Source organism: Theropithecus gelada, chromosome 5 (assembly GCF_003255815.1).
Source record: "Theropithecus gelada isolate Dixy chromosome 5, Tgel_1.0, whole genome shotgun sequence".
Taxonomy (NCBI): domain Eukaryota; kingdom Metazoa; phylum Chordata; class Mammalia; order Primates; family Cercopithecidae; genus Theropithecus; species Theropithecus gelada.
In genome coordinates, this window is record NC_037672.1 from 55026722 (window position 1) to 55051490 (window position 24769).

Sequence of the window (24769 nt, forward strand, 5' to 3'; positions counted from 1 at the left end):
CCCAGGCTGGAGTGCAGTGGCACAATCTTGGCTCACTGCAACCTCCACCTCCTGGGTTCAAGTGATTCCCCTGCCTCAGCCTCCTGAGTAGCTGGGACTACAGGTGTGTGCCACCACGCCCAGCTAATTTTTTGTATTTTAGTAGAGATGGTGTTTCACCACGTTGGCCAGGCTGGTTTCAAACTCCTGGTCTCAGGTGATCTGCCCGCCTTAGCCTCCCAAAGTGCTGGGATTACAGGCGTGAGCCACCGCGCCCAGCCATGTTGTGGATTTTAATTGAACAAGAATTAGGACTCTGAGGAGATGGCACCTCATCCTGCAGGGTGACGCAGACCTGCGTGACTTCTTGACTCTGGGCAGGTCCTCAGGTGCACTGAGAGGAGAACAAATAGCTCTTGTAATAAATGGGGCACTTTTCTCAAATGATTATTATTTTTAAGAAATTGAAAATCTTTTTTGATTATGGGTGTAATACAAGCTTGGAAAAAATTTAAAACACACATAAGGTTAAAATTGAAATGCCCTGTATTTTCACTCTCTAAAGATAGACACATATGGCTGAGCACAGTGGCTCACACCTGTAAATTCCAGCACTTTGGGAGGCTGAGGTGGGCAGATCACCTGAGGTCAGGAGTTCAAGACCAGCCTGGCCAACATGGTGAAACCCGATCTCTACTAAAAATACAAAAATTAGCCAGGCATGGTGGTGTGCACCTGTAATCCCAGCTACTTGGGAGGCTGTGGCAGGAGAATCGCTTGAACCCAGGAGGCAGAGGTTGCAGTGAGCTGAGATCATGCCACTGTGCTCCAGCCTGGGTGACAAAGTAAGACTCTGACTCAAAAAAAAAAAAAAAGACAGACACGTGTATCCTTCTAAGCTGTGTATAAACTGTATCATTTTAAAAACATTGCGATCATTCCATATATTGTTTTGTAAGTCACTTGATGACACATTATGGAACATCTTTGAGTGTCAGTCTGTGTTGACCTACCTCATTCTTTAGAATAGTAGTGATATGGAAGTATTCCATTGCATGGAAGGACTGTAATTTATTTAACCACTCCTTATTCACAGACACTTAGATAGTTTTCAGCTTAACAGTATTCAGTGCTACAAACACTTTTGCCTTTAGGTGCAAGTATTTCTGTAGGCTCACTTCCTATGACTTGAATTTCCAAGCCAATCGCTCACCGAAATGTAGGACAGATTGCTATCTGGCAATATTGTACAGCAGAGCCCGAGAGGGCCTGATTTCCTACAGTCTCACCAGTCAAATGAACGGTCAATTTTGATTGGTTAAAGCATCTCATTTAAAATTTCATTTAAAAACTGGGTGAACTAGAGCATTTTTCACAATCACTTGCCGACTTATGTCCTTTGCCTGCTTTTCTATTGTATCTTTTCCTTTTTGATGTATAGATTTTGAACCATAATGATAAGTGACAATGTGTCCTATGTCTTGTCAACATTTTGTCCACTCTTTTATCTTTTGTTATTCTATGTCTTTTGCAGTACAGAGTTTTATTTTTTAATATGTTCAGCTTATTAATCTTATTAAGAATTTTTTTTTTGGCTCTGATCTCTGCCAAATGTTAGCATATTTATATATTTGTGTGGATTGTGAATTGTGATAGAATCTTTTTTTGAGAATGTATTTGGCCCCTCTTCAGGGAATTCTTTCTGGGGGCTTACGCAACATATTTACTAGCTGCTGTGTGTACTTCTTGTCTTCCCATGCAATAAATGGTGCCTGGCAGTAGGTAACATCTGTCCTCTACTAGAAATTATTCAAAATATTTTCCCGTGTGTTTTTCTAATACTATGATGGAGCAAATACATACATATTTATTCTATTTTGAATTTATTTTTCTGTGTGGCATAATAGTCTAATTTTTTATAGTTAATTATCTAAACATCATATATTGAGTCATTATTCTTTTATCTACTGATTTGGAATGCTACCCTTATCACATCACTTCCTATATAATGTGTTTTTGTTGGGACTGTGGTTCCATTTTGTGTGTATTCCTATTTGTAAGTTTTGAAATGTGTGAGAAAGTGTTTTGAGATTTAGTGTTTATAATTTTATTTTGTAAGTATTCCCAATAACTTGTGGGTTAATGTGATGACAATGATTATTGTATTTTCCCACCAATTTAGAAAGCCTTTGTGGTAGTACAGAAGGAGCCCCATTAGGTCTTAGAGCCATGGCACTTTTATGTGGAAAAGAACTATGCAGATTTGTGACTTGTTAATTCTCAACTGTCGCTTTACTGTTCGGAGAGTCCCCTTTATCCATATGATAAATGTTTACATAATGAGAAGCTAGTCTGTGTTATGTTCAGGCACATGGGACATATACAACAGTAATGAGGCAGAAAGGGCTCCTGCCCTCACAAAGTTTATAGTCTAGTAGGGGAATAGATCACTGCAATGAACACAGTTAGGAGAGTTGCAAGTAACAGAAATTTCCAGTTCTAAGATGAGTATTTCCATGAGGTTTTTGGTTTTTTCTTTTTCTTTTTTTTTTTTTGAGACGGAGTCTTGCTTTGTCATCCAGACTGGAGTGCAGTGGCGTGATCTCAGCTCACTGCAACTTCCACCTCCCAAGTTCAAGCAATTCTTCTCCCGCCTCAGCCTCCCCAGTAGCTGGAACTACAGGCGCATGCCACCGTGCCCGGCTAATTTTTGTATTTTTAGTAGAGAAGGGGTTTCACCATATTGGCCAGGCTGGTCTTGAACTCCTGACCTCAAGTGATCCACCTGCTTTGGCCTCCCAAAGTGCCGGGATTACAGGCATGAGCCACCACACCTGGCCTCCGTGAGTTTTAAAGGATCCACAAAAATGAATTTCTAAATTGTTTCTCCACATAGACACCCAAAACAAAATGGTAAAATTCAGTGCTATTCTGAAAGCATTAACAATATGGTCAGTATTTACAACAGTTAGGACATTCCAAGGATGAGGGACACCAAAAGGATGAGGGATACCAAAGACCGTCCTTTAAGATAGAAACAACACACCAGAAGATGGCCATCTCCATAGATGGTTTGTAAACATGTTACTGACAAGAACTTGAAATAGTGAAGCTGTTCAGAAGGCCACATGTTATCTTTAGAACAAAAAATATAACTGGAAAAAAGTCCTATTTGAGTAAGCTGCATTCTAATTTATGTAAATAATCATGAGTTAATAAAACCTGGGACCTATGTGAAACTCAGAAGTGGGGCCAGAGAAATCATGTCAAGCAGAATGAGTCCATGTCTAAGAGGAAAGAGGCAGCTGGATGGTCATCGCAGCAGAGTGCAGTGGAGAGAACACAGGCTGTGTCAGGGCTACCTGCATTCTACTTTTTTTTTTTTTTTTGATATGGAGTTTTGCTCTTGTTGCCCAGGCTGGAGTGCAATGGCGTGATCTCAGCTCACTGCAACCTCTGCCTTCCAGGTTCAAGTGATTCTCCTGCCTCAGCCTCCCGAGTAGCTGGGATTATAGGCGCCCACTACCACACCTGGCTAATTTTATTTTTATTTTTCAGTAGAGATGGGGTTTTGCCCATGTTGGACAGGCTGGTCTTGAACTCCTGACCTCAGGTGATCCGCCTGCCTTGGCCTCCCAAATTGTTGGGGTTACGGGCGTGAGCCACCGCGCCTAGCGTGCATTCTACTTTAATAGCTAGGAGGCCTCTGGAGCTATCAGTTGAAGTCAGTCAGAGCTGAAATTGAATCTTTACCTCAGTTATCTGGGCAACTCTGGGCAAGTGACAATCCCTCTGGGGTTTAGTTTCCTCTCTTAAATAGGTGGATAACACATTCAATCCTGAACACCCTGAAAAGTAGGCAAGGTGAAAACACCTGGTCCAATACATAAGTGATCAATACTTGTTACATCCCCTTCTTTTTTCTTGTGTAGTCAGAAACACCCCTTGTGTAGAGGATTATTCAGCCTAACCCAGTTAATGAATCACATGTTGGTCTCTAGGCAACCTTCCCATCGGCCTTGGCATGTACTTTCCCCAGCAGGAGGAGCCCCCTCTGAATGTCCAGCCTTCCTCATTCTGCTAGACCCACCTATAGCTTCCTTGTAAGCTAATAAATCAGCAACATGGTTTATCAGTGTCCGTAGGAATATGGTTATATTTTGGTAGAGTGAATAAAACTATGTCTCTAAACCTGTAAAAATTGAAGGCCACTTTTTTCTTTTTTTGAGATGGAGTCTCGCTCTGTCGCCCAGGTTGGAGTGCAGTGGTGCAATCTTGGCTCACTGCAAGCTCCGCCTCCCGGGTTCACGCCATTCTCCTGCCTCAGCCTCCTGAGTAGCTGGGACTACAGGCGCCCGCCACCACTCCCGGCAAATTTTTTGTATTTTTAGTAGAGATGGGGTTTCACCACATTAGCCATGATGGTCTCGATCTTCTGACCTTATGATCTGCCCGCCTTGGCCTCCCAAAGTGCTGGGATTACAGGCGTGAGCCACCACGCCTGGCCTGAAGGCTACTTTTAAATACTTTTAAATACTTCCTATCAGTGAATCTCCTCAGTAGTTACAAATTCAGAAGATCCTGAATTTGTAAGATCTTGAAAAATTGGCATAGTGTTTGCTACCTTATAAGGAATGGTGGAAACTGAGGCAGAATTGGAAAGACACACACTGCTTGCTGGCACCCAGTATCAATTGCTGTCTTTGTCCTTATGAACAGAACCGAGATATTGTTCATAGCTAGACAGCAACATATCTAGGTAAAAATGACCTTCTTGAAGCTAGAGATGGGCATCTGACAGATTTTACTAAGACAGAAGAAGTCTGCCCTTGATTTCTGGGAAACTTTGCTTTCTTGCCCTAGTACTGTCTGACTCTTTCTCCTTGCCAATTCCTGCTTCTTTTCTAGAATGTGGATATAATAGGTGGAGCTGTGGCAGCCACTTCCAGGCCAAGGAAAGGCCAAGGATAATTACAGAGCTGTTGACATTCTTGAGCTATAGAATTAACTGCCTACTTCTGAGCAACTGCCTTCTTCTGAGCTTGGTTTCTTAAGGAAAGAAAATAAACTCTAAGCCCTCTAGAAAGGAAAATAAAAACTTGGGACCCCAGTTCATTCTGCCAAAAGGAAAAAAATGAAGCTGAAAGCTGAGTCATGCAAGAAACTGCATTTTCTTTTGTTCCTAAGCAGATAGCTACAGATAAAAGGTTAAATATCTCCACAGGTAGTTACTCTATGTTCACCTTATCTATGTGCTGAGTGCAAGATAAATACCTAACTATTTCCCTGCCTGCTCCTTTCCTTTTGCAACATATGGGTTCAGTAATGTGACCATACCCCTCTTCTTTCCCCTCCAGCTCACTTTTCTCCTTTAAATATTGAAGCCCTCAAATTCATCTTTGGAGAAAGGCACAGACCACAGACTGTTGCTGTGATTCTGTGTCATTTCTTCCAGGCATGTCCTTCACCTTGGCAAAATAGACTTCTAAATTGAGGCCTGTCTCACATACTTATTGATTTATAACTTGTAAGCCTGTTTGGTTGGTTTTGGTTACTTGCAGTCAAATACAATCCCAAATTGATACAGTAAAGTTTCGACTGGCTTTAAAATATTATGCAGGTCAGCCCATAATTTATTACATTTATCTCTACCATAACAATATTTCTGAATTATGAATATTTCTGAATTATGTAAAATGGAAAGACAGCCTATCATTATCAGGGTATCTATATCTGGAATATAGCTATATTAAGCTGTTTTTTAAATTTATTGGGTTTATCACATTACATATAGATAACTAGTCCTTTTTAAACCAAAAAATCTGGCAGGCTATCTGGGACCACTGATGTAAAATAATCTCTCAACAGCCATTTATTTCCTGTTTGCCATAATAATTCAGAATTATCTCTACTAATGACATGTACTAAAGTTTTGATTTTGGGATAAAATTGTTTCTAATTCTGCAATGCTCAGGACTATACTAAGATACTCAATCTTTTAGAATACGTAACTTGAGTTCAGTTTTGTAAATATATTCTACTAAATATGTGCTTCTCCTTCTATAGCATAGAGTTGTCACTGGCCATCATTTGGCCAGTTGTTGCTGATGGAATGAGTGGCAGTAATGTGTTTTGCATGTAAGCCTGGCTCATAAAACCTCTCCATAGGCAATCCTTCCTGGGGAATGGAGGCGATTCTCAACCTTGGAAGCTATGTGTTGATTATAGAACTTTCATCAGCCTGGGCTAAAAACTGAGCCAAATAGATCTGCATTGCCAAGCTGTTCACTTGTCCAGAACTGATAAACTAGAAATAAACTATTATGTTTAAACCATTCCATATCTTCAGTTTATATTTTCTAGCACTTAGCTAATACAAGGTGTCTTAAAAGCTGAATTGTACTTATTCATTAATTTGATATGAGTGTTTCCATGTGCCACCCCAGCTCCGTGGCCTCACCTTGCTTTCTAACCAGAGTAGCCCTAGCAAGTGGCTCATACCATTCCATGCTGGTGGAGCCAGATCCCAGCTGAGGGCAATAACATATTTACTATAATGAAGTTTCCATTCATAGGTCGTAAAGCTAAATCTGCATTTTCTTCCCCCCCGATTCCATTTCCTGGTGACATTCGTTCCAGAAAAAGCAACCTCCAGCTCCACCCTCTCCCATCTATGTTGACTTCGGATGGAAGCTAATCACCTCCAGCTGTACTGGCCCCCAGCACTCTGCTGGCCTAGTTTCACATGCCAGTGCAGGAAAACAAGGCCTCATGATTCCAACTCATTCAGAACAGAGATTTCCAAATGTCATTTAAAGCAATAGAAACCTTTTTTTTCAAATGAAATCTCCGGCTACAACCCAATCTATAAAACTCCTGTGATTAAAGTGGGAATGGTGGTGGTAAAGCTTCTCTTGCCGTATTCAGAGCCAATTCTGAGGTAAGACCCAAACCTGTTATCTGTTGGGGCTTTAGATAGTTACTGTGGAGCTTTATATGTTCATTGATACTGTCTTCTGCCTTCAAATAGCCCCAGATTCTCGGGAATACGTCCCAGCCAATTGCTGCACTTAAGTTTGGAAATTCAAGTCAACTAGCTCAGAACTGGTGCAGTCTTACGAGGATAAGCCAAGCAATTTCCTGGGTCTTAGAATGGTGTTGAGACAGAACAGAGTCTAGAGACAGGAAGCTCAAGGCCTTCTTGTAATTGGACTAAGAGGAAAACCCTGCCTTTCCAGGACCAAGTAATGAGGGGCCAAATGCCCACGCCCCTCTGAACCTCCCCTCCCCTGTGTCACAAATGGGTATGTCTGTAATTGGTCCATTCTGAAACTGTCATTTGCTTATACATCACAGGCAGGATGCTTCTGATTGGTTCTGGGCAGAATCCTGCCTCTGATTGGTCCTGGGCTGAATTCTTCCTTTGTGTAGGGTGTAACCTATCGAGGCCTCTAAAGGGTACTTAGGGATGTTACCATGCTCTTGTAATTCAATAAAAACCCCAGGAACATTATAATCAGGGCTCTTGAGCCACGTGCTCAAGCCCACTTCCACTCTGTGGAGTGTACTTTCACTTCAATAAATCTATGCTTTCATCTTCCACTGCTTTGTCTGAGTATTGTGTTCAATTCTTTGTTCAACATGCCAAGAACCTGGACAACTCACAGTCAAGAGCATCCATCTGGTTACAGTGTCATGGCTGAATGGAGAAATACTGTTAGAATTAGAATTTAGTGAAATGAATTTAGTACCGAGAACAGAGAACCACTAAGTTAAAGCAGCTTTGAAGTCAATCTCTTTTCCTTCCTGTTTGGCAGAACCAAATATAAACCCCCAGGTAGTATGATATGTTTTCTTCGATTAGCCCTTGGTCAGTTGAGTACTGTGGCTAGGACTTGAAAATATTCTGATTTATATATAAATTGGACTCAGTAACTGGGCACCATTCACAAAGAGGTAGAAGGAAGAAAGACTCTGAATTTCTGAGCTACTGTTAAGCCAGTACATGACGCCCACATCAGTACTTAGTGAAGATCTATCAGGATCTCTGACAACACCTCTACTCTCCACGGTTGTCATGACTGGGGCCAACTAGGGAGATGGGAAGTGGTGTCTAGAGGTCCTTGTCTTCCCGGGGGCCTAGGTGTTGTTGAAAAATAACACACTGAAAATGTCTAATTTGTCTGCACACAGTTTTGGCTTGTTCATGTTTTAAGGTGTGTTTTTATTTACAAAGTGAGATAATGCATTACAAACAGATGATACAGTAACAGATAACTGATAACTCCATTTTCATGAAAAAGTATATAAATATATTACAGGAAATTCTATATAGTAAACATTAGAAATTGATACAGTAAACATTTGCTACTTTTTTTCTATGCCAATATTATTGTCATTTAAAGCTTAAATACTGGTTTCAAGTATCCCCTATAAAATAACTACTTTATTAAAATACTGGAAAACATTTTTGCTATAAACAAGATTGGTGCATTAAAAATAGACTCAGCATGTCCTTGTAACAATGTCTGCTATCATCAAATGCTGCCTTTAATCATCCCTAAGATCTGCATTGTTTGGTTAGTGTTAAAATTTTGTAAATAATCATCATAGGTTAAAGTAGCTGTAAAAAATACAGCATTTCAATATTATTTATTGTCAAGAAGAATACCCCTCTAAGATAGAGGAGAACCTGCATGTTGTATGAGCTTGCTGCTCTGTGATCTTTCTTTTGGATAGAGAGCAGGAGTCTGCTGGAGGTTAAGGAGAGAAATGGAAATGCATCCAGAGGTTCTTTTCATGTCACTTTAGAAGCTGAGGCTGCTGTTTTTGCTCTTCTTCTGCTTGAAGACGTGTCAGGACATAAAGGATGACTTGATAGCAGAAAATATATTGATCCTATGGCCAAAAAAAAAAAAAAAGAAAAAAAGAAAAAGAGAACACAGTAGAACTTTAGATGTATAATGTAAATATTTTATATATATATATATATATATAGCTATACCACTATTGGAAGTGATATTTGATGAGTTTTGAAAAATACGGAAAAATTTTGTTAGAATGTTGAATGTAAGAAACGGGGTATAGGCCAGGCGTGGTGGCTCACACCTGTAATCCCAGCACTTGGGGAGGCTGAGGTGGGCAGATCACAAGGTCAAGAGATTGAGACCATCCTAGTGAAACTCTGTCTCTACTAAAAATACAAAAATTAGCTGTGTGTGGTGGCACACACCTGTAGTCCTAGCTACTTGGGAGTCTGGGCAGGAGAATTGCTTGACCCAGGAGGCGGAGGTTGCAGTGAGCCGAGATCGTGCCACTGCACTCCATCCTGTCAACAGAGTGAGACTCAGTCTCAAAAAAAAAAAAAAAAAAAAAAAAAAAAAAGCAGGGTATAGAATTGTGTGGTATTATAAAAATTATAAAAATATAGAAACCAGATTGGCAAAACAAAGAGAGAAGAAGCCTGACGGATAGGGGTGGAACTATCCCAGAGTGCTAACTGAAGTTGTCTTTGATTGGTGGGCTACTACAGTATTTTTTGTGCTTTGATCATACTTAGTGGTAAAATAACCTTCCTACATAATTTCTTCTGGATTTGTTGAGCTCATTTTGATGTTTTAAAACGTCAAAAAATTAATAGCTAAGAAGCGATTCAAAATAATTGTCTTGCCAGGCATGGTGGTTCATGCCTGTAATCTCACCACTTTGGGAGGCCGAGGCAGGTGGATCACCTGAGGCCAGGAGTTCAAGACCAGCCTGGTCAATGTGGTGAAATCCTGTCTCTACTAAAGTGTGGTGGCAGGCACCTGTAATCCCAACTACTCAGGAAGGTGAGGCAGGAGAATTGCTTGAACCCGGGAGGCGGAGGTTGCAGTGAGCTGAGATCACAGACTGCACTCCAACCTGGGCGACAGAGCGAGACTTCATCTCAGGAAAAAAAAAAAAAAAGTATGTATGTATGTATATATATATACACACACACACACACACACATACAGTCTTTAAATATTTTGGAACAAAAGCATGAAAATCAAAGTTTCTTTGAAAATGAACTACTTTGGTGAAATTATTTTCTATTAAGTTGATGGTGCAGAGATCTGACTTTTTTTGTTATTTGGGAAGGAACTGAGTCTGAAAATAAAAAATTCACAATATATTAAATGAAAAGTAATAAAACAACAACCACAGTTGAATCTCATTTAAAATAGCTGCATGTATGCATGTGCGAGCATGAAGGAGTGTGCACATGTGTTTAGGACAAAGAATATAAGAACATCTCCTAAAAATATTAACAGCTCTCTGAGAGTAAGAATACAAGTGGCCTTTTACGTTTCTTTTTTGCTTATCTGTATTTTCACTTTTCCACACATTCATCCTTGACTCTTTCTCTGACACCACATACAACCCATTAGCAAATCCACTTCACATCATGTTCTCTTTCTTTCACTCTGTCCACACTTACCACTCCAGCTGTAGCCACCCCTGCTTGTCACCTAATTGATCTCCTTGCTTATAATCCTGCACCTTCCTCCCCAGACTCGGTGTCATTTTAACATAGCAGGTCAGTAGTCCTTTAAAATGTGAGTCAGATCCCTGCCACTCCAGGCTCCCATTTCACTCAGAGAAAAGCCAAAGTCCTGGCTCCTGTCACCTTCCCTCTAACCTCACCTCGTCCTTCCCTCTTCCTTTCCTCATGCCCTGCCCGCCACATTGGCTGTGACCATACCTGAACACACAAGACCCTTGGACTTCCACACAGGTTGTCCCTCTGCCTGAAAGGCTCTTGTCCCCAGAGATCTACAGGACTCTCTCCTTTACCTTCAAATCTTTGCTTAAGTGTTACTTTGTCAATGGTGCTACCCTGTTTAAAATCGTACCCTCAACCTGCCATGACTGATTCCCTTTATCTATTTCACTTTTCTTTTCTCTAAAGCACTTATCACTTTCAGAGATCCTATATAATTTACATGTTTAATATGTTTATCATCTTCCGTCCTTATCAGTATCTTGCAAGAATATCTTTGTTATTCTAGCAAGGATCTTTGTTTTATTCACTGATGTGCTCCAGCACCTAGAAGAGTTCCTAATATACAGTAAGCACTCAATAAATACCTGTTGAATGAACAAATGAATTAATGACCTTCCTAGGTGTAAACGGCTGTGTATACCAATCAAAATGTTTTCCTTACCTAAAAAGTGTGATTAGAAATCAGCTTAATATTTAGAAGACAACTTGAATTTAAAAGGTTTATGAAAGGGAAGTAGGCAAATGCTAATTTTTAAAGATAGCAAATTTCCCTATTTTTCAGGAGGTAGAGAAATGTTAATTTATGGATATTTGAAAATAGCTTCTACATCCCCCACTCTCCCATTATAAACACAAAGGATTGTGGAACTCTTCAGTGAAGACAGACACTCTAAATAAGGCACTCTCTGTGAAGGACACAGTTGTGTCAGTGGGTGATGGTTTCCTCTCAGGCAAGAGAAATGAAAATCATCAACAGAGGACAAATGGACCCATGTATTCACACACTCCTTACAGAATGTCTTCTTGAAGCTAAGCAACTCCAGCCTGCCTTGCTGTGTTCCAGTCAATGCTGATGACTCCATTACCTCTCAGGGAATTTCTGTAGCAAGAATGTTACCTTCTATCTCTTTTTCAGGTTGGAAATAGGGAAGGAATGCCTTTAATTACATAGTATTTTGTACCATTCTCAAACTGTCTGCAGCATGCTATCCCATTCTCTGTAATCTCTTCAGTGCAGAGATTGCATTTTTAAATTAAAAGGCAACATTTTAAAAAGCTTGGAAGTATTTTTTTTTTCTGAATTAGTCCTCATGTTTAAAAAAAAGCCCCTCACTGCAGTAAATGTTTGGTTTTATGCTCTAACATGGGAACTCTCAAAAAAGAAAAATGGTTTAATAGGAACTTAAAAAAAAATTAGAATCTTTATAAAAATTCTCATTAGGAGGCCCAGCCATGACTCACCTCCGTCTGAACCATTCCGTGTCTTTGTAGTCTCATGCAGCGTACCAAATCAGAGATGTCAAACTGTCAGAGGAAACCACATGTGTGTTAGATTCAACGGGTAACTGGATTTGAATCTCAAAAGGATCACAGAGGGGAGGCTTATGTAAAATTCTGTATCCCACTCTTCTTCCCCTTCTGGTAGTCTTGGGAAACTCTCCTGGACAAAATGACTTGGCGAGTGGACTTTGTCATCACTTGGTATTCTTGTTTTTGATCTTTCTAAGAATTAGGAAAGGTTAATCTATTTGAAAATCTCCCAAAGAAAAGAAATTCTCTTCCCCCTGAAATGTGACTAATTTCTAATATCACAATTTAAAAAAGGTAAATTATTTTTCCTACACATTGCTCTTCCAATAAACATATTTCCAATCTGAAAAAGATCTTTTGACTTCAGCTGAGATTGAACAGTTGGAAATCAGGGAGAAAAAGACTATTTGGTTTCGTCCTACAAATTACTATAGCTACCATGTAAAGTGCTTTTAACTAAAATTCTTTAAGAGACTATGATTTTAATTACACATTACGGTAAGATATTCTAGTATTTTAAATAAGGTTTATATTAATTTGAGTTCAAAAGTAAGATTATACTCTTAGAGTAATAATTTTTTTATGTAGAGTAATTGTTTAGAGAGAAACTATTTAGCATTAATTTTATAATAAAATGTATATATTTTTACCCATAAATACAAAAATACAAGCTTTTTCATTTCAAAAAATACTTTCCTTTGTGCTTCAATTATTTCTATCTTTAACATGTGATAACAATACTATCTTACACCAGCCTAAAGACTATAAAGGGTAAAATGAAATACTGCATAAAAGGCCTCTGAGCACACAGTTAAAAAAAAACCAGTAAACAAGTATAAAACTGAAGTATTATTTTTTGTTGATCATGGCCTATGTAGTTTTGAATACCAATGTTTACAAAAATACAGTTTTCTATAATAATATAATAAGAAAATGAAGGCAGTCATATAAGTTCATAAGTTAAAAAATCCCAAGATCACAACACATTATCAAAAATTAGACTCCATCATTATTTCTGGACAAATGCTTACTCAGCCTGTATCTTGTACTCACATCAAGATCCTGACTGATTAATCCCAGAACCACATCTATGCAAATCAGGGTCCCTGAACGTCCAATGCCAGCACTGCAGTGCGTGATGATTGGGCCTGATCTGTGGATGTGTCTCATGTAGGAGATAAAAGTAAGCAGATCATCTGGTTGAGAAGGTGTATCATGGTCTGGCCAGGCAGTGAAATTCAGATGAGAAATATGGCGCACCTCTCTGGTCTGAAATTGTACAATAGAATAAGTGGATCATGACATGTTACATTGTTCACATACAATTAATTCTTTTCTTTCTTTCTTTCTTGAGATAGGGTCTCACTCTGTCTCCCAGGCTGGAGAACAGTGGTGCAATCTCAGCTCACTGCAACCTCTGCCTCCCAGGTTCAAGCAATTCTCCTGCCTCAGCCTCCAGAGTAGCTGGGATTACAGGCCCACGTTGCCACACCCAGCTAATTTTTGTATTTTTAGTAGAGATGGGGTTTTACCATGTTGTGTCAGGCTACTCTTGAATTCCTGACCTTAACTGAGCCACCCATCTTGGCCTCCCAAAGTGTTGAGATTTGGGAGGCATGAGCCACTGTGCCCGGCCACAATTAATTCTTAATATTCTATTGTGCTGTCAAATTTTGGCTTGTCTATGGGACCAGATCAAAGGAAAAGTGGAATAAACTAAATGGCTCCATTAAGAAAAACATGGAAGGCCTCTATCAAGGTTGCTAGAGCCACATTTGAAATATTGATAAAAACTACTTTATGGAAACCCTAAAAACAAATTACATTTTGATATGGATAACAACCTTTTTTGGTGATCCCATTCCAAATGCACCTCAGATAAAAGTCAGAGTCACTTCAACCCTACCTAATCTGGCCCTGTTTCCTCTTAGACCTCACCTCCTCCTCTTTTTCCCCATGGCCACTTTCGTCAAGTCAAATGATTCTCTGTGGCTTTAAATACAGTGTGCACAGTTTGGTCTCAGGACTTTTGTACTAGCTCTTTCTGACTGGAATGGTTTTCTCCTCAGATATTCCCTCCATGGCTCACTCAACTCATTCACATTTTTCTTCAAATGCCATTTTCTCATGCCTTCCCTGGCTGCTTGTTGAAAATTATGACATACTTCTCATTCTCCCCCAACCAATTGTCCTTCTCTGTTTTATTTTTTTCCCACAGCACTATCAGGACTGGTATTTCCTCTTCAAAATGTAAGCTCCATGTGGTTAGAAATTTTTTTGTCTGTGTTGCTGACTGCCAAATCTCTATAAAGGGGTTGAGTTCTATAAAAATGTGTGGATTAAGTGGATAAATCACTTGAAGAGTACTGAACAACTGTGCTAGCCTAAGTAATAGGTAAGCTAGTGTAAATCAATAAAAAATCATGAATCAAAAATTATGAAAGAAATTCTCAGGCTACATTTACATGACACCAATAGAACTGAATTGATATGCTTTGTTTCTATAAAAGTAAAATCACTGTTTCCTTAAGATAGTTAAATCTCTATGGGAAACATTACTCACACCTAGCTGGGATACTGTGCACAGGGGTGTAGTAGGGTGAGGGAGAACACAGCGTGAGGAAACAGTAGCAGCTTTACTTCAGGTATTGCCACTTATCTAATTCAAGCTATATTGATACAGTGGTTAGGTAACTGCAGTATGAATGATCTGAATAACAGTTGCTTATGCTAAAATTATCCATGTATTCCTAAATATGTTAAGTTGCCTTTATGAGGGAATATTTTCTACTTATAGATTTTAAAAATAGTTTTAATGAGTCTGCTTAGAGGTCTAACCATAAAAACACAAGTTTCCAACATGCAACTTCTGAGCCATTTTGTGCTATCACCAAGGATGATCATCACATTAAAAGTCCTGTGTTTTCATTTTCATTTTAGTACTGCACACACTGGAGGAAACTGGCAGAATTCATGAAGATGGTCACATTTAAACTTATACTACATAAAGAAAAAATAGCTAGCATTAGTTCCATTGCATGGGAACTAGGAAGTCACTGTCTTTTATCTAGAAATAACATTGGTGCAATCATGGAAAGAGTCCAGGCTTGGATTACAACTAGGAGATACACCTTGCAATATGGAAAGATTTAATTCACTTACCTGAATATCTTCAAGGGTCATTGCCCTCACCACAAAGCCCTTCAGCTGCTGCATTCTCACAAGAGCCAGTCGAAGTCTGTTGCTGACCATTGTTGTTTTGCCTAAGATGTTGGGCCAATAGCGCTGGCATTTGATTTTTTCTCCTTCTACTTCTTGAGTCATCATGGCTATCACTGTGGATTTTTGCTCCCAAATCATCTGCCAGAAGTCTCCAACAGTTGAAGGCAGTGGTCCTTGGCAGGCAATGTAAACGAACTCTTCCTTCCCAACTGGTATCTTAATGAAGCTGGCATTGATATAGCCACCTTCATCTCCAAGAGGCACTCTTGTAGCATCATCTGTGAATTTTCCACAACAAAACAGAGCCATCCACATTATGCATTTTAAACGAGTCTTACAAATTGCATGAGTCAAAGGTCATGAGAAATCCTCATAGTCATACATGAAAATCACCAACGTATTTTAATAGAAGTATATTTTAAAATTGTAGCACAGCCAAATTATATTTATTCTTTTTGCTCATGTTACAAGAATCTAAGGTGTCAGTTTAGTGAGTTTCTGACATATGAAATTTGGTATTATTTACATAGATTTAGTTGAAATTAAAATTAGTAAGTTAATAAATGCATTTAGAATTGCCTAATAAGTAACTAGAGAAACAAAGAAAAAGAACTGGTACTTCTCCATCATTATTTTAATGATGATGACAATAATAATAATAGCACTGAAAGGCAACGCCAAAAAATTTTTCATAGAACAAAATTTGGTATTACAATAACACTATTAAAGTATATATTGCAAACGTTATTGGCATAACTAACTCTCACTCACCTAATAAAATTATATTCTTAGCAGCCAAAACAATAAATTAACACAATAAATAAAATAACAGATCATTTTATTCTCCAGGCATAAAGGCCTTTATCTTTGTTTAATTATAATTTCATATAGTCAAAATGTAATTTTTTAAACCAGGCTGCCCCAGTGAAAAGTATGTATAAGCTATCATTCACTGAGGTTGTATTGTCTAAGATTTATCTAAGAGAATACATTTACATGTATTATATACCTTAGAAGTTATTTCTATTTCTATTTCAAATATCCATAAATTTAACTGGTAACTCCTGTGATTACCAAAGTAAAACCTTTTAATGATAGGTTTCAAAATCCCCTACCAATTGCCCTTTTCACTTGACTTCTATCTCTTAGTCCATTCTGGTCATTTGTTTTGTGGGAACAAATCCACTCATTAGTTTTGGATTTATGGCTTGTCCTATTCTGATTTTGAGATATTCAGCTGGCCATTTTGCTGTCTAAAATAACTCCCATATACTTTATGCCAAACAAAGATCTGATCCATTTTTTAAATGTTGTCTAAGATTCACTTTTTACAGGAAGCTTTCCAAAATGCATATGTATTTTCTATCTAGGTTAGAAAAATACAATTGCATTATTACTTATCACGTGACTTGTCACTATTGATTTTGTTTATTATTTATCTTTAGATTTATGGTTTCTTGGTAAAGACAGGGTCAGTGTATCATATGTTATAATTCAAAGTGCTAACATATATACATGTGGCTGGTAATTATAAGAATTTTCTAGAGGTATTTTGGCACATATATTCATACATAATTTTAAAAAATCACAGTGTGATTTTTTTACATGTGATTTTTACATGGGCAAAAATTACTGTTTTTCTTTTTTCTTTTTCTTTTTGAGATAGAGTCTCACTCTGTTGCCCAGGCTGGAGTGCAGTGGCATGATCTCGGCTTGCTGCAACCTCCACCTCCCGGGTTCAAGCAATTCTCCTGTCTCAGCCTCCCAAGCAGCTGGGATTATAAGCATGAACCACCACTCTGGCTAATTCCTGTATTTTACAGTAGAGATGGGGTTTCACCATGTTGGCCAGGCTGGTCTTGAATTCCTGATCTCAAGTGATCTGCCTCGCTCGGCCTCCCAAAGTGCTGGGATTACAGGTGTGAGCCACTGCACTGGGCCAAAATGATTGTTTTTATTCCCTTCTGGTATCTGAAATTCTAATGTAGGCTGGTAGTACCACTGTAGTCATATGCATGTACACAGCTATTCATTACTAGAGATATTTCTCTAAACTAAAAATAAGGGGAATAAATTGATGGTGGTTGTGATAAATGAATCCAACCAAGAAAATCCTCATCTAGAAGCCAGTTCCTATTTTTAAAAAGATTTTAAAATTAATGATTTGGCATCACTGACTAATTTCTAATACTGTATACTAGTAAAAATTCAGGTATTCTAACAAATATTTCAGGTTCCTCTAACTGATTTTCAGAATATGTACGTAACTTAAAAGGGAATTCACATGGAATATTTCAATGTATTTTCTACTGATATAAATCTGTGAATGTATGTATATGCACATGGTTATGTGAGAGATAGGTAAGTTAAACACAAAAAATTTTAATCCATTCAAATTATAATAATCACATATTAAATCTGAAGCCAAACTGGAACTTACAGGGAAGTATATTTTTATATCTGTTCTTCCTTCTGTTTTCCTTAGTTTGCCCAATTAGACACTGATCCAAAGGTTTTAATTCTTGAAGATTCTGTAAGCAAAAAATGGAAATAAATTTGTTGAGATAAGCAGTAAATTCAGTAATAACTGCAAATACTTTAAATGTGTAGGGTGCAAAATTGGTTGATGAGGGCTGATTCTAGTGTTAAATACAGATGTCCTAAATAAGCCTAAAGTCAACAGTGATTTGTTAAGTCAGCATTGAAATATATTGTTACAAGTATCTTCAATTGAACATGTTGCACTCAACTTTATGAGACAGAACTTTGTGTCTTAATTTTTAACTTCTGTTTAAAAGTGTTTATATTTTAGAAAAAAATACAATTTAAAAAACCCAACGCTGCCACAAAGTGATGAGTTAGAGCACAATTTATTGACAGTATTGTCTGTGAGGGTTATAGAATATTCCATGTGGGGTATTGTTGTGGTCAGATAGTCCTAGGTTCTAAAGTCAATTCTTGCTCACTTTTCATTCATTCACTCATTCAAAAAATATAATTGCATGCCCACTATATGCAAGGTACTGTAATAAGTGATGGGAATACAGTGGGTGAGCAAGAAGATAAGATTTTGGCTCTCCTGGCCTTTACAGCTTATTGGGAGAAAGACACAATAAAGAAGTAAACAAATATTGTAGTATATGTCTTGAAGAAACCAAAAAGCTGCTGTGGTAGATAAATCCTTATAAACACTGCTTTAGAAGGGTTGTGATGGAAGTTTTCCGATGGTGACATTTAAATCTAAGAACTTAAAGAAGAAATTATTCCATAGCATGGCAATGAGGAGAGGAAAATACCTTAACTACTGAGCCTCGGTTTCACAATCTATAATGGAATTAATATTTTGAGGAATATGTACAAAGCAACAAGCACATAGCGGAAGCTCTTATTAAAGTTAACTCCTTTTAGTGGCTACAAAGCTTAGGAGGTAGGCAAATAAGCAGATGGTTTGAGGAAGAGGGGCAAGGTCAACCTCAAAACCACTCTCTTTTCTAGTGCTAAATATGGACGGTGCCATGAGACCACAGGAGCTAGGGCTCTGAGCCATTGCTGCTTTGAACTAGGACACACATTCTTGGAGCTGTATTCAGTTAGAACCTACTGTTAATGATGAAACACGTCTACAATACACTAATTATAAAGTGGATGGCTGAAATTTATACTTGGCCTTTTTTTTTTTTTTAACATTTTTACCTTAACTATGAGGCAGGAAGGATAATCTTCAGGGAAATGTATCAAGTTCCAAGTAGTTAACATTTTAAATCACTATTATTGGAATCCTAATCAGAAAAATTAATTTTCTGCTAGATGTGATAAGGTGGTGCTTTTAGAGTTGGAAAATTTTCAAAATTTCTTCTAATCTTGGGCTAGTAAAGATACATTTTCCTTACAAACTAAGTGCATACACCTTGGGAGAGAATCATTGGCAGAAGCCACTTACCTCCAGCTCCTTAGAAGGAATTCCTTGATCTAGCAAACCCCGCAGGACTTGAATGACTGATTTTAAGTTGGCACCCGTGTATTTACCAGAGGGAAGCACTTTGACGACAGGGAGTACAGCGAGCTCCTCGTTTGTCAGAAAGGAATGATCTAATAGGAAGGACAGCAATTTAAAAACAGTTCCTCCAGAACAGATTTAACTAAGTGAACTAATTTCAGCCTATGTTCACCTCATCTTACAAAAGGGAAAGTCTATTTATTTATTTAGAGATAGAATCTTGTTCTATCTCTTTATGAGACAGAACTTTGTGTCTTAAATTTTAACTTCTGTTTAAAAGTGTTTATATTTTAGAAAAAAATACAATTTAAAAAACCCAACTCTGCCACAAAGTGATGAGTTAGAGCACAATTTATTGACAGTATTGTCTGTGAGGGTTATAGAATATTCCATGTGGGGTGTTGTTGGGGTCAGATAGTCCTAGGTTCTAAAGTCAATTCTAAAGTCAAATGTCGCCTAGGATGGAGTACAGTTCTGTAATCACAGCTCACTGCAGCCTTGATCTCCCAGGCTCAAGGGATCCTCCTGCCTCAGTCTCCCAAGTAGCTGGGACCACAGTCATGTACCACTCTGTGCCTGGCTAATCTTTAAATGTTTTTGAAGAGATGGGGTCTCCCTATGTTGTCCAAGCTGGTCTTGAACTCCTGGCCTCAAGTGATCCTCCTGTCTTGGCTTCCCCAAGTGCTGGGACAAGAGACGCGAGCCACTGCATCTGGCTAGGAAGGTCTTTATGTTACTTTATTTTATTTATTTTATATATTTATATATGTGTGTATGTATATACACATAATAAATATATATGTATATATGTGTATATATAAAAATGTGTGTGTGTGTGTGTGTGTGTGTGTGTGTGTATATATATATAGCCACTCTACCTGGCTAGGAAGGTCTTTATTTTATTTATTTTATACACACACACACACGGTCTGATTCTGTAGCCCAGGCTGGAGTGCAATGGCACAATCACAGCTCAATGCAGCTTCAACCACCTGGCTCAGGTGGTCCTCCCACCTCAGCCTTCCTGGTGGCTGGGACTACAGGTAAGCACCACCACGCCTGGGTCACCTTTTGTATTTTTTTGTAGAGATAGGGTTTTGCCATGTTACCCAAGCTGGTCCTGAACTCCTGGGCTCAAGCGATCCGCCCGCCTTGGCCTCCCAAAGTGCTGGGATTCCAGGCATGGGCCATTGTGCCTGGCCAGGAAAGTCTTTAAATACGCAACAACTAATAATATTTCCCCCAGAACAGATTTAATTAACAAATGAACTAATTTCAGCCTATTCTTACCTCATCATACAAAAGGGAAAGTCTTTAAATATGAGAGAATAAATAAGGTAATAGAATTAATAGGTAGGCTGATAACTACAATTAACACAGGGAAGTCTGCCCTAGCACACTCTCACACCCAGCTTTTAAGGAGATACCTCACTGACGTTCAGAAGTGTTTAAGGCTCTTGGCTCTCATTCATCTACAGTTTCTAAAGGAGTTTATGTTGTTTCTTTTTGCTTCTCTTGACTCAAATGGCACTTTAAAAACATTTTTGATAAGGGATTTATCATGGGCAGCCTGGGGACAGCTTGTTTCTTTTCCCTGCAAAACCAGCCATAAAAAGGTAATTGTACTTAGTTCTCAGAATTTCAGAAACAACATAATAGGTAGGCAATTTTTTAAAAGAAGTATTCTAGATAACAGTAAATGGGATTCTTTCAACAACAGAACTCTGTTACAATAAGAGAAGATGAATTTTTCTGAAGAATCCCAAACTTCACAATATTCTCTATTTTATGCTCCCCTGACTCCTTACACACATCACACAGACACACACACTAAAATCTTGATCTCATATATAGAGAAAGGCTTTATAAATGATGGGAAAAGATGAAAAAAATCAAAGCACATCAAACAAATACAAAATTGGTATGTGTTAAGACTAACAGACTAATATGTTTTATTTTAAAAAACAAACTTTTAGTTAAATAAATACCTTTAAATTGTTACAACAGAGTCAATGGAACCATCATTTTAGCAGATAATTGAGAATTATAATGACAATATCCTTTGCTTCAGTACTTTTACTCTAAAATGTGACCATAAGTAAAATATATGTATATACATTCTTTTTATGAACAGCTTGATTGCAGAAAATCAAACGTATTTTAGATATTTCTTAGCCTAGTTTTTCTTAAATTGGGCTCTGCTGACCCATGGAGGCAAGTATTTCTACATAAGCATTTAAAAATTTTGTTTTAATTTCAAGATAATATAAAAAGCACATTCTAGATCACCTGAATAACCAACTCATAACTAAACACTGAATTATTTCAGTGCCTTGAGTTGCAATGTGTTGCTCACCCTGGCACCAGTAGAGAATGATAATCTAAAATAATGGCATTAAATGTTATTCAAACTGTTCCATAAACATTCTCAGTGCTTCTTATGTTCTCAAATTTGAGAAATGCTGTCCTAAAGTTTTACAAGTATGCTTAGCTGTAATTGAAACTCTAATCTGCATAACATATGCAGCTTAAACTGTTACCCGCTCCCTCCCCACCCAAAAAACCCCAGGAACTCATTACAAAAAATTACCAAATTTAGTTCTATTACTACTTTTCATTTAAATTAGCTTCTAAGAACATGGGGAAAGTAAGAGAGACACTTCAGAAATTCCTTACTATGGGAGATTACTCTAGGAACACTGTTTTCTCTCTTCACCATCCATCCTTGGCACAAAGAACTCAAGGGAATTCTTTATTTGCATGGAGAAAGCTATCAGATCCCTGGTGTTTGATAGCTTTCTCCATGCAAATAAAGAATTCCCTTGAGTTCTTTGGGAGTTGAGTCAACTATCATAGAAGAGCTATGGGTCTGATTTAGTACCTGCTGTATGGAAATTATTTATAATTGAAGGCAACTGTTATCCTAGAAAAAGCAAGGGGAAACTTCTTGCTATAGACTGCACAAGTGTAGCTTTAATTATGTCAATCAGCTGACTAAAGCATTTTGATGATGCAGCTAAGATACAGGCAACAATGATGCTGGCACTGTGAGGGATACAAAACTAAAGACACCTCAAAAAGGTTAACATTTAGCTGGGGCAGAGGTTGGCTGGGAATACAAAATTTACTCATATCAAATAACAACCCTTACAGAACTGCATGTCAATGCAACAGGAACTTAAAGGCTGGGTGGATGAGCAAGGGCTACAGTGCTGGACATGCATGTTGTACACATACCAACAGTCTAGCCAAGTCAAGAAAGTGTTAATTAAACTGTTAATATCATTCATTCTTTCTTTTTTCTTTTCTTTTCTTTCTTTCTTTTTTTTTTTTGAGACAACCTCTTGCTCTATCACCCAGGCTGGAGTGCAGTGACACAATCTCGGCTCATTGCAACCTCTGCCTCCTGGGTTCAAGCGATTCTCCTGTTTCAGCTTCCTGAGTAGCTGGGATCACAGGTGCCTGCCACCATGACCAGCTAATTTTTGTATTTTTAGAAGAGACGGGGTTTCGCCTGTTGGTCAGGCTGGTCCAACTCCTGACCTCAGGTGATTAGCCTGCTTCGGCCTTCCAAAGTGCTGGGGTTATAGGCGTGGGCCAGCACACCCAGCCTAAGCTGTTAATTTCTTTAAAAAAAACTAAGACTTTGCTTTGAATGACAAAACCATGTTCTTTCATTATAGTAACACTTCCTGACATGAAATAAGAGGAATGAAACACTGGATAGAATTTCATTTCTCTATTGGCTCAGTAATAACATGCAAAGGCAGTAATAGTGAAACAGACCAATTGATTCCCGATCATAAAAGATAAGGTTGGGATTCTAGGATAATAATAATTATTGGCCAGGTGCAGTGGCTCATGCCTGTAATCCCAGCACTTTGGGAGGCCCAGGTGGGTGGATCACCTGAGGTCAGGAGTTAGAGACCAGCCTGGCCAACATGATGAAACCCCATCTCTACTAAAAAGAGAAAAAAATAGCCAGGCGTGGTGGCATGCACCTGTAATCCCAGCTACTCGGGAGGCTGAGGCAGGAGAATTGCTTGAATTCAGGAGATGGAGGTTGCAGTGAGCCAAGATTGTGCCACTGTATTCACCGGCCTGGGCGATGAGCAAGACTCTGTCTCAAAAAAAAAAAAAAAAGGGCCCCTTGACTTCTCCTTCCAGAATGGCAAAATTATGACTTCATATTTCCACTTAAAGTATGTATACATGGTCAAACTGAGGGGGCATGCCGAAGATGGCCTAATAGGAACAGCTCCAGCCTCCAGCTCCCAGCGTGAGTGACACGGAAGATGGGTGATTTCTGCATTTTCAACTGAGGTACCGGGTTCATCTCACTGGGGAGTGCTGGACAATCGGTGCTGGTCAGCTGGTGCAGCCCGACCAGTGAGAGCTGAAGCAGGGTGAGGCATCACCTCACCTGGGAAGCACAAGGGGGAAGGGAATCCCTTTTCCTAGCCAAGGGAAACTGAGACATACAACACCTGGAAAATCAGGTAACTCCTACCCTAATACTGTGCTTTACCAAGGGTCTTGGCAAACGGCACATCAGGAGATTATATCCCACACCTGGCCCGGAGGGTCCCACACCCACGGAGCCTCCCTCATTGCTAGCACAGCAGTTGGAGATCTAACTGCAAGGAGGCAGCGAGGCTGGGGGAGGGGCGCCCACCATTGCTGAGGCTTAAGTAGGTAAACAAAGCTGCCCAGAAGCTTGAACTGGGTGGAGCCCACTGCAGCTCAAGGAGGCCTGCCTGCCTCTGTAGACTCCTCCTCTGGGGACAGGGCATAGCTAAACAAAAAGAAGCAGAAACCTCGGCAGAGGTTAATGCCCCTGTCTGATAGCTTTGAAGAGAGCAGTGGATCTCCCAGCACGGAAGTTGAGATATGAGAACAGACAGACTGCCTGCACAAGTGGGTCCCTGACCCCTGAGTAGCCTAACTGGGAGACATCCCCGACTAGGTGCAGACCTACACCTCACACCTCACACAGCGGGGTACACCCCTGAGACGAAGCTTCCAGAGCAAGAATCAGACAGCAACACTCGCTGTTCAGCAACATTCTATCTTCTGTAGCCTCTGCTGCTGATACCCAGGCAAATAGGGTCTGGAGTGGACCTCAAGCAAATTCCAACAGACCTACAGCTGAGGGTCCTGACTGTTAGAAGGAAAACTAACAAACAGAAAGGACACCCACATCAAAACCCCATCAGTACATCACCATCATCAAAGACCAAAGGCAGATAAAACCACAAAGATGGGGAAAAAGCAGTGCAGAAAAGCTGGAAATTAAAAAAATCAGAGCGCATCTCCCCCTCCAAAAGAACACAGCTCATCGCCAGCAACGGAACAAAGCTGGACGGAGAATGACTTTGATGAGTTGAGAGAAGAAGGTTTCAGTCGATCAAACTTCTTAGAGCTAAAGGAGGAGCTACGTAACCAGTGCAAAGAAACTAAAAACCTTGAATAAAGAATGGATGAATGGATAACTAGAATAATCAATGCAGAGA

At 39.1% G+C, this 24769-nt stretch overlaps 1 protein-coding gene across 5 annotated transcripts in view; it reads right to left on the reverse strand.

Moving 5' to 3' along the window:
- Positions 1 to 8157: 8157 nt before the first annotated feature.
- PTPN13 (protein tyrosine phosphatase, non-receptor type 13) overlaps positions 8158 to 24769 on the reverse strand; it is a 223063-nt gene continuing 206451 nt past the window's right edge. For all 5 annotated transcript variants that reach the window (XM_025385716.1, XM_025385719.1, XM_025385718.1 and 2 more), the window contains 6 exons: positions 19200 to 19348; positions 17700 to 17790; positions 15200 to 15537; positions 13091 to 13306; positions 11969 to 12031; positions 8158 to 8877 (listed from right to left, as the gene is read on the reverse strand). In XM_025385716.1, coding sequence (XP_025241501.1) covers positions 8782 to 8877; positions 11969 to 12031; positions 13091 to 13306; positions 15200 to 15537; positions 17700 to 17790; positions 19200 to 19348 — 953 coding nt within the window. In that variant the 3' untranslated portion in view covers positions 8158 to 8781. The remainder of the gene's footprint in view (positions 8878 to 11968; positions 12032 to 13090; positions 13307 to 15199; positions 15538 to 17699; positions 17791 to 19199; positions 19349 to 24769) is intronic.